An 11,557-nucleotide genomic window follows, 5' to 3' on the forward strand; every position below is an offset into this window, starting at 1 on the left:
GTCGAGCCCTTCGTCGCAAGCGACGGGTTCGGCGAGCACGGTAACCGGTGCTTGTGGTACCTAAAAGCACCGTTAATGGATCAGGAGGATCCGTAATGACGTGCTTAGGGCGGGTACCAAAGACTGACAAAAATATTTATATACGTTTAAATATATACATATTTATGTATGTTGATAATAAACACCCAGGCTTGAGCAAACAATCCTGTTAATCATGTTTGCCCGATGTGGTATCGAACCCACGACCCTTGGTTCAACAGTCTTTAAGTAGTATCTAACTAAAATGGCTACTAAACTATCTAAATACTAAACAGCAACTTCAAGGGTAAAAACCTAATATGTCTATTGTCTACCCCATTGCTACTTTAGCTTGCCGACACTCTGAGGTAGGGTACGATGACCTTAGTTTTGAGGATGAGGATTTTATTTTATCTAGGCCTTATAACATTAGATTTCACTTCTGCTCATTTGATTCAATTTATTATTTATTAATTCCATTCATTGAAACTACATCTCACTAGCAATTTCAGAATTTGTTTTTCCTCAACCTAATCGTTGATAGCCTAATAGCTAGCTAGCCTAGGGCTATTCTAATTACGCCCAGATTGGTGGATGAGCACACAGGTCTCAAATCGGAATAATGACCCACTGAGGAAATCTGGCGAGAAACTCAGTGGGTTGTGTCTTTGGAGTTCAGATTAATCAACCTTATTTAACTTTTCGTAAAACTTAATATATAAAAAAGACTTGGTTGTTTAAAGACATAGCTCATGTTCCCTTTGAAGTTTGAATGACATATTTGAATAAACAAAACAAATTGTGGGAATATGTTTTCGATCAACAATAGTAACTAGATCACGGGTCGGCGCAAAAATCCGTCTCGTTAAATAACAGCGCACTTCAAATGTGAGCTCTTATTTTGTTTAGTTCACTTCAGACAGCCAATGTTAACCCGTCTCACAATGCCGCAGTGTATATTCAAAAGTTGCAAAAAAATGCTCGAAATAGCAATTTAACGGCCGGAGTATCTTACTTTCGGTAAGTACATGAAGTATAAGTTATATTTTAAGCTTTAAGTTAATAAATAATATTAAATTTTAAACAAAATTACCGATTTTTAACCACCGCTACAAAAGTTGGCCAAGGCTCGCCAACACTTGGACAAACTTTTATTTAACAGAAGAGTAAGTGCATGGAGTAGATTTGTGTTGTAATCATTTTTAAAAATTTGTTAGCAGTACTTCAAAATTGGTTAGTTAAAATTGGTTAATGCTGCTTTTTTGTCTGTTTGTTGGACTCTTATTAGATACTTAGCTTTCCTAGCAATCACGTGTCCGGAATGGATCTCGATTGTCGCCAGAGAAAGAAGAGATTACTTTTATAACCAAGCTAAGAACTCGACTCATTGGATGACACTGGAAATCTTTGCCTTCCGTGCTCACGGCTACTAAACGTGGCCGAAGCATTGTAATAAAAATATCGCGCTTAAAACCGTTTAAACGTTTTTTTATTATGTGTACTAGTCGCGAAAACTAAAAATATACTATAAAAATATGTATTACACAAAACGTAGCGCTAATAAAATAATAAGTAATGTATAGATACTAACAAACATAAATTCTCAAAACATAAAAAGTAAACAACTAAACTTGTACTTTTATTCATTTAATAAATTATTTTAGTGTTCGACGCGACTCCCTTACCTCCTGTAGTAAATAGGAGTCGAAATTTCAAGTAGCAAATAAAAATTAAAAAAATCATGTTAGTTCTCAAAGCTATAACGGGAAAAATTACTTTATTTGTAGACATTTAAGGTTGATTTAACATTAAAAGTTATTTAACATATGTCTTTTCATTTTTAAGTGACAGGAGTAATTTATTGCTTTGTGACGAAAAATCGTAAGTATTAGATAATGTTTTGGAGATTTGTGACTTTATTACCAAGTGCCATAGTTGTAATTAGTTTGAACTTAAAACTGTTTCAAAACTTTTTTCTCCGTTTGTTGTAAACCAATATAGCTATGTATGTGTATATTCACGCGGACAGTTTTTGCTTTGATTTTGTACGTGTCCCTTTATCTAGTTACTATTGTTGATCGAAGGAATATGTACTTATAATGTAAGTCAGTTAACGACACGATTTTATAAACTTTAGGCTGACAACAATAGCATTGAAACGCTTGCCAATCTTGCCATACTGAAAATCAAGTCACCTGACGCTGTTGTTAACGAGATCAGCTTGTGGTGGGAGTCAGTCAGTGTACCTATATCTATGAATCAGATCAGAAGACAAGCTGTACCATTCGTTTCGAAAATTAAGTATTTTTTCAGATTTAAATTTGTACTACAAAGATGTACTTTAACTTTTACAATTCGTTTAAGACTGTGTCGGTCAAATTTGATCGATTAACATTGGTTCGATCCGTATTGCAATGAGTTTTAGGACCATATAAAATCTTAAATACTAAGTGATATCTATGATACTAAAATAAAATGTAAACCGTAGCTTTATTTTTTTATATTATAGCCCTTGTAAGCAAACGATAATACGGCCCGCCTGATGGTTAGTGGTTACCTTCGCTCATGGACGTCAGCAATGCCTAGAGTAGATCCAAGCCACCGCCTGGCGTTAAGTACCCCACATGCCTCGTTTGAAGGAGAGGAGCTCATTCCAAGGTCGGTTGGTACGTTGCAGAAATGATCTCTGGAAACGAAACCCCAACCGCACTTGGTTATGAACGTCATAATCTCCAAGGGAAGCGGTAACTCTCAAAATAGAGAAACGTGTTTGTTTTGGTTCGGTTGCACGGTTCATGGTTCACGTAGGTCAGTGGGTCACGAACGTGATTGATCCATCAGTCAATTGAATAAGGAAAGAATAATAATAAGGGAAAAAAATCGGTTGTCTGTAAAGTCTGTTTACTGACGATAGTTGAACGTGACAACGTCATAAAAAAATACGCCTCAGAGCGAGGTAACGCCGCATGAGTCATGTTTTTTCGTGCGTGCAGCCGGCTCCATCGAATTATAAGACGTTGTCACGTCAAAATAATATAAAAAATAATTTTAGGGGTTAACAACAAAATCTTATATCGAGAGGGTGAAATTCCATGGTAAACCGATTCGGACCGGAGGATCCGAATGTTATTTAGAACTTATATATATGTAAGTTTATCGCTAAAAATTTCGCTAGCGAGATTCAGGCATTTGTCAAGTATCTTGTTTACTATGTTAGCTACCGCCACAAATTCAATTAACTTGAGATATATTAATCTCATTCGCTGCAATTTTATTTCTCACATTATTGGCATAACGTCATTAACTTTTTAAGGTAGAATGCCGTCGCCTTTCCTATTTTCAAAAAGCGAGTCATAAACTATAGAAGTCGTTTAGTTTGACTACATAAGTCACTTGACTTTTTGACAGCTGTCTAATTGAAAGTTTCTAGGCAATTGTGTTTACTTGCTAATACTGATTATTAGAGAAATCGAATTTAATCAATACCTTTACTGTAATATTTTGAACGCCTAAATATTAACATAATGGCTCCGAAAGCTGGCGGTGATGCTATTAAAGCTAATTCTTCAGTATATAAAGATAAAAGTAAACCTACAGACATCAGACTGAGCAACATAAATGCCGCAAAAGGTACGATACATCTGATATTTCAACCAGGATTTGTCTATTGAATCCGGCGAAAATGTACCACAAACTTTTTCTTTGCTTCCTTCTAGTTGAAAATTGTTTATATTTTGTTAATTTTCATATGTTTTTTTCTTTAATATAATACAAAAAACTTTCTAAAACAACTCTTCTCTCATACAATTTTACTCGCGTTTTCTTTACAGTGATTATACGAATCGATTTAATTAATACATTATTCAAATCCAAGTATTCTATAAAGTTAAAGTACCTCTGTATGTTGTATAATTTTTTCTTAACACTTTCCATTCAATCTTTGAAAGAAAATCACTAATTTGAAATTGCAATGCAATGATTGTTTTTGGAATTGCTGAATTACAAACTTTGGAATGTTAGCATTGTTTCAGTGTATTAAAAATTGCTTTTGCTTTTGCTGTGTACTTGTTTTTTAAATGAGTATCAATTAACAAAATATTAATTAAGTTTTTTAAAACTAACTTTCCTTTTTTCAGCTGTTGCTGATGCCATCCGCACAAGCTTAGGGCCTCGTGGAATGGATAAGATGGTAAGTGTTTTAATGCTTGGAGTTCCATAAGAAAACAAAAGAATAAAGTTTCAAAAAAGAGCAATCACTCACTGCTTTGCTTGTCAATTAATTTTATAATAATTACAGATTCAAGCAGCCAATGGAGAAGTTACAATAACTAATGATGGAGCAACAATTTTGAAACAAATGAGTGTTATTCATCCAGCTGCAAAAATGGTCAGTGCATACATTGGTTTAAAACAGTAGTAATAAGGGTCTCATTGTCATAGGTGTCAAAATCTCAATGGGAATTCTGTAAAAAAAATTTGTAAATGGTTTCAAAGAGCTGAAAAATATATATGAGTCGACTATTATCAAAGCCGGCAATCTGACTTTTGGACAATTATTGGTAAATCAGAAAAACGAATTATTGACTTTGTATTCCATTGGCAGTCACAAAACTCTTCGGAACGACATCTTAGATAAATAACAGGTTAACTGTTAACCTTTATTTAATTAACGCAGGTTTTGAACCGTATTCTTTGAAGGAGACGAATAAATTCAAATCAATCTGTATTGACATATCAATAAAAAATTTTTGTCCAAATGCACAGATTGCCACCTTTGATAATAGACGATTCATATATACTATATATGTTTTTAAGTTAACTCTTATTTTGCATTACTCTTTTAAAACTGCATACTGATGAAATGTTAATGTGTTTCTCTAATTTCCTGATATTAAATGACCACATCTTGTATTCGGATTTAGTTGGTAGAATTATCTCGTGCTCAAGATATTGAAGCTGGTGATGGAACAACATCAGTAGTTGTTATTGCTGGTGCGTTGTTGGATTCTGCTGAGAAACTTCTTCAGAAAGGCATACATCCAACTGTAATTTCTGATGGTTTCCAAAAAGCCCTTCAATTGGCTTTACAGGTAAACATAATTTCAAATATCTAATCTAAAACATTAAAAAAATTAAAGTAATTTTTAGACTTTAAAAAAAAACATATTTGAAAGTTCAAGTAGAGAGCATTGGCATCCACAGTACACTTTAGTAACAAAAATGTAAATCAAACTTTTATAGGGTGGGTGCATGCTGTCAATAGTTATAAATATTTTATTGACAGTTTTGAGTAGATTGATTATCATATCATTTTCATTGATAATATCTTTAAAAAAACACCCCACACTTTTAAAATTAACTTTATTTTCTATTTTTTAGGTTCTTTTTCTATAAAAGCCTGTTTTGTATTTTTTTTTAAAGTATATTTTATTTTTCACAGATTAGTTAAAGTAGCATTATGAATCATAAATTATTCAGTACATTCACACAAATATAACAATTTCCAATTTGCTAAGTGAAAAAAAGAAAGTGCTCAAATGAATTTGTTGTTTTGACTGCTGAAAGTAAATAACTGACCTAACTAGGGTTTTGAAGGGGGTCAAAATCACGATCAAAGATTCCGTTATATACATAATAACATACTCATGAAGCTAATAAAAGCGTACTAAGAATATATTTCAAACTTTGTGTTTTTACATTTCCTAAGGTGGTCGAAAATATGTCAACTCCAGTGGACTTGAATAATGAAGATGCTTTGCTCAAGGCAGCTGCAACATCACTAAATTCCAAAGTAGTTTCACAACACTCAACTATTTTGGCACCCATTGCAGTGCAAGCAATTCGAGCAGGTAGAGTTCATTTTTAATAGTTATCTCAATTGATGAGAGTAGAGCTTAAACTTTATAAATGTAGCCATTCACTTCCTCTGATTAATTTCATCAGAACTGAAAGTAATATTTTGCTAAATATGAGGAACTTGTTATATAAATGTGAAAATTGTGTTAATATCCCATTCAATAAAAGTTTATAATTTCGTTTGTAATACTTAAAAGTTTTTAATTTAAATTTCTTTATTTCTGTTTACAACAGATATTGGTCTTATATTATGAAAAAAGTCTGATAAATTATTTTGTGTTATTATCTAGAGAAAAACCACAGTACTGTGTTGTGTAAAGATTACCATAGTGCTTTATTTTATAAAAATAATTTTTTTGTTCTAGTAATGGAACCTATTGTTAGTGGTGTTGGTGCAAGAGTTGACCTCAGAGATGTGAAAGTCATTGAGCGTATAGGTGGAACTGTAGAAGATGCTGAGCTAATCCAAGGATTGGTCATTCCGCATCGTGCAGCCAATGTGAATGGCCCTCATCGCATTGAAAAGGCTAAAGTTGGTCTTATACAATTTTGCATTTCGCCTCCCAAAACTGATGTATGTATACATAGATATGTCAAAGACTACTTACTTATGTCAAATTTTTAAAAATGTTACATAATTTACATTTAATTTTAATCAGATGGACCACAATGTTATTGTATCAGATTATGCAGCAATGGATCGTGTGTTGAAGGAAGAACGCCAATATATTTTGAATATTGTAAAACAGATCAAAAAAGCTGGTTGTAATGTACTTTTAGTTCAAAAATCTATATTAAGGTGAGTTCATCGAGATGTTATAAACCTTTCTTCTCAAGTTTTGAATTAGGATTAGTCTGCTATTATGAAATTCTCACCATAATATTTACCATGTTGTTATTGCACTATATGGATAGATGTCACCTTTTTAAATAAGTCTTCACTTAACTTGAACATATCAACATCATGGTGGTAGTATCTATCTGTGCAAGAGGTAATATAGCTCTTGCATTTACTTTGGCATTCTTTCATTTTGGTTTTGATAATTAATACTATTGCCACTAATATAAAGACAATGATACAAAAATAAGAATGCACCAATTTATCTTTCAAGATGAGGACCGAGAACACAATTTTTAAACAGTAACTTAATGAACCTAAAATGTCATGTTTGTCTTCATCAAACAGTATCTTATATAATTATTTTTTTCAGAGATGCCCTGAGTGACTTGGCTGTACATTTCTTAGACAAAATTAAAACAATGGTCATTAAAGATATTGAACGTGAAGACATTGAATTTGTTTGCAAAACCTTAGGATGCAGGCCAATTGCTTCTTTGGATCATTTTACAGCTGAAAATTTAGTCAATGTTGATTTGGTTGAAGAAATAAATGAACCTGGTGGAAAATATATAAAGGTAAATTAAGGTGGTTAAAGGTGGCCTTTGCTTTAAATATCTCTTCTCAAATATATTTTAATCAACTTTTTTTTTTATTGCTTAGATGCCACCCACCTCGAGTTATAAGTTCTAAGGTCTTAGTATAGTTACAACGGCTACCCCACCCTTCAAACCGAAACGCATTACTGCTTCACGGCGGAAATAGGCGGGGTGGTGGTACCTACCTGTGCGGACTCCCAAGAGGTCCTACCACCAGTGATTACGCAAATTATAATTTTGCGGGTTTGATTTTTATTACACGATGTTATTCCTTCACCGTGGTAGTCAATCGTGAACATTTGTTGAGTACGTATTTCATTAGAAAAATTGGTATCCGCCTGCGGGATTCGAACACCGGTGCATCGCTTCATACGAATGCACCGGAAGTCTTATCCTTTAGGCCACGACGACTTCTAAAAACTTCTCTTCTTTGCTCGAACAAAACTTTAAAGGGAAATAGGTTTTGTAATAATTTACACAATTCATTGGTCTTGGAAAGATCAAGGCCAAACTTCAATGCAGTTGATAACAGATGAGTGATAGAGACATGTGTATCCAGTCTTGTCCAGTTAAAAAAAGATAAATATTGATAATGCAATAATATATTATAGTATTTGCAAAGAAAAAACCAACCATTTCAAAACTACCTTAAAAATGTTTTCTAATTTTATCTTCAACCATCAGAGAATATTACCATGAAACTCAAATACATTAATTTTAGTAGTTTATAATAAAAGTAGTTGGTATAAGGAGCCACTAATGATGTTGCGAAACAGCTACCCTTTTAGATCGAGAAATCGGTGGAGGAAAATCTCCTCTTTTGAAGTCGGCTAAAAAGCGTGATTTTCGTACCTTAAATAGCTTCTTAACATTCTATTATTCAAAAACATTTTCACCTTCTATGTAAATGAAGTCACGGGTAAAATTTAGCGTTATCCCAAAGTAGCTGTTCCACGCGGACGAAGTCGCGGGAATAATCAAATTTATATATAATAGAACTTTTTAAGTAAATTAGCTATTTTTGCAACTTATTGACTATAAAAAACTACTGCATTAAAAAACAGACATTTTCAAGAAACCGAATCGGCACTGTCATGGCCTAAACTAAAGGATCATGCCTGGTACATTCGTATTGAGCGATACGATTGTGCCGGTGCTTATTCCCAAAAATTATAATTCGCATAATTACGGATGCTCTTGCGGCCTCTTATGAGCCTGAAAGAGTAGGTACCACCACTACCATGCTTATATTTTCCATGAAGTAGCAAAAGTTTCAGTATGAAGGATGAGCTATCCATGGTACTGTAATGTGGCGTGTGTGTGTGTATGTGACTGGTCTGGCAGTCTAGTTAACACCAACAGCGGGAACTCCCCTACTCCGACTGAGTGCTGACCCGGGGTGGAGATCGGACATCGGTTGTCTAGAGTGCAGAGGAGTCGTTTGATGCGGTGGGTCCCTAAAAATATACTTGCGCCCGCATCTACAGATTCTCAAGTCCCACATACACCGCGCGCCCCCTAGGTGTGGGGACCTCGTAAGAGGTTCGGATAATGGCGCGAGAAAAAAAATGTGTATGGGCTAACATTGAGCGTGACAGTCACCGATATGTTTAAATAGGATAAGGTTAACCACTAGGTTAATTATTAAATTAAGTCATTTAAATTTTTAGGTATTTTTAGGTATCTAAACAGATTAAAGTCGAATTTAAATTTGACATTACAGTCGAGGGTTGCGTTCAAGGCAATCGAATACAGTTCAAGAAGCATATTATATTATATTTTCGTGCAGATGACGGGTTGCGGTCAGGGCGGTCGCACAGTGAGCGTATTGGTTCGCGGATCGAGTGGCGCCGTGGTGGCAGAGGCAGCGCGATCTCTTCACGACGCCTTATGTGCCGTGCGCTGTGTGGCGCGCCGCCCTGCATTGTTGGCCGGCGGCGGCGCTCCCGAGGCTGCAGCGGCGGCCAGTCTCGCGCGTGCTTCTCTCGCAGCACCCGGAGCCGATCACTATTGTCTACGTGCCTACGCCGATGCTCTCGAAGTCATACCCTCCACGCTTGCCGAGAATGCAGGTACCAAGAACAATTACACTCATCAATACCCTACTTGATCAAGAATAATATTTTAAAGTTATTCATGTAGTCAAAAATTGACCGTACCAAAAGAACCACCAAGTTTGATAAAATGTTAACCTGCATGTTTATAGTGTAGTATAATGTTACCTGCGCCTTTTTGAACTATTAAAAATTACCATATTTATCCATATAATATCATTACTGTGTGAAAAAAGATAAAATGTGAAGTAATGTTTACTGAAATTGAAACAATAAAACTAATAACTTAATAATATAGCTCATCAAATACAGTAAACCCAAAATGAATTTAAACCAATCATATTATATACCGACCACTTAGTATATGAACATATTAAAATGGGTTTGTTGTTGCAAAATACCCTTTTATATAGTACAAGTCTACATTGTTATCATTGAAATATTAGAAAAAAAGGGTGCGTGTACTTATGTACGCGCGTAAGAAGTTATACTTTATTTTTATTATTATTATTTTTTTCTTATTGAAATTTTAATCAATTTGAAAAAAAAAACAATAAACAACATCCCCAAACACGCATTGGACATCCCTTTTCTTAACATCGTATAAATTCGGTAATTCTCAGTACGGTCCTCGGAAAGTTCACCTGCGGCTATATTCAGACTGCGCCAAGTTACGTCGGTCGTATTGTAATGAGCAATTTAGTGGGCAACTTCATTTCTGTTAATTTTGTGTCACGGTGCGCGCGCATCGTAAAATTTCACTCATCAATTTTTCATAACGCGCCTAAAAAAGTATAACTTCAACAAGAATCAAGTCTTATTGAATAAAAAGAATGTGATGAAATAATGATTTTGTTTTAGGTTTGAACCCAATTGAGACCGTAACTGAGCTACGAGCCGCTCACGCTGCTGGCGCTGGCGGTGGCGCCGGTGTCAACGTACGCCGCGGACGAGTTACAGATATGCGCACGGAGCATGTGCTGCAACCGCTTCATGTTACAGCTTCCGCGCTCGCACTCGCAACCGAAACTGTGCGTGCTATACTCAAAATTGATGACATTGTGAGTATACTACTATAGTAGAGTTTAATGAATATAGACTGCTAAACAACTGTCTGGCCTTTGTGAGACTATTTACTTTAGTCCACGAACATTTAAAAACTCTTCATCGAAAACGGTGTCGCCATCCACCTTTAAAGAGTTGTCATTGCACTCATGTCCAGTTGGTGGTACCAAAATATAAAGTCTGACGAGATGTCCTATTGCCTATTATTATTGGGATTGGTGGAAAAAGTAGAGGAAGTTACATAGGAACGTAATATGAAGATAAATTGCTAATGGGTGATGGGGAAGAAGCAGTAGGAACTTCAGAGAGAGGAATATTATTATTCTCATCAATTATAATTATTGTGTAACCACCTGCTCTTAAGATTCAATGAAAATTCAAGTTCCCATTAAAGTACTAAAAAATTGATGGATATTTTCAAATCACCAGAAGTGTTGTTTAAATATATTTTATTGAAGTATAATATACATTACTCAGAAATATTTATTTCACCAAACTTAATTTCTTAATGCTTTAATATTACAGATAAATACAATGAATTAGCCAAAAAGGTGAAGACGAGGAAATGTATTTTAACAAAGTATTAATCTTTGCTAATCCACAACATAATTATTTTAACTTAGCTTGATATTTAAGTAGGAAGTAACACACCAATCTGCCACCAATAAAATGAAGCATGAGAAGATATTTCTAAGATATTCAGCAAGATACGATGTGATCAACCAATATTGGCGACGCATAAACGTCCAGCAGGGTGTTCTCTATCGAAAAGCACGTATTTATCGCATAGTAAGGGGAATAAATCCATCTTACTCATCTACTGAGTGGGAAATATTAGTTTGTCTAATCATGTAGTTAGGAACTTCGTAGGCGATTGGCTACCGGTATTCCACAAAGATGTCCTTTTCTGGGCAACTGCTTCTATTATTGGATAAATAGTATTATTTCGCATTTTCAAATAGCAAGTAAACAATAAAATTTAAAACCCTTTTCAATTGATTATTTACATTATGATGCAGTTTGTTTCAAATTTCTTTCTTTAGTTCTTTACTTATAATTCACATGTACATGCTACATAATTTATTAGGCCATTAATAAATACTTAAAAATAAAATTCTGAAAATTAA

At 34.5% G+C, this 11,557-nt stretch overlaps 1 protein-coding gene across 1 annotated transcript; it reads left to right on the forward strand.

Moving 5' to 3' along the window:
- The first annotated feature begins 3,436 nt into the window (after positions 1 to 3,436).
- On the forward strand, positions 3,437 to 11,557 carry LOC692795 (chaperonin subunit 4 delta). The gene is given in 11 exon segments (NM_001046642.1): positions 3,437 to 3,648; positions 4,155 to 4,207; positions 4,316 to 4,405; positions 4,941 to 5,108; positions 5,726 to 5,867; positions 6,240 to 6,448; positions 6,534 to 6,673; positions 7,086 to 7,290; positions 9,101 to 9,383; positions 10,227 to 10,426; positions 10,956 to 11,557. Coding segments are annotated over 11 exon segments (1,614 nt in total). The 5' UTR covers positions 3,437 to 3,542; the 3' UTR covers positions 10,974 to 11,557.

Source organism: Bombyx mori, chromosome 12, assembly GCF_030269925.1.
Source record: "Bombyx mori chromosome 12, ASM3026992v2".
Lineage (NCBI taxonomy): Eukaryota > Metazoa > Arthropoda > Insecta > Lepidoptera > Bombycidae > Bombyx > Bombyx mori.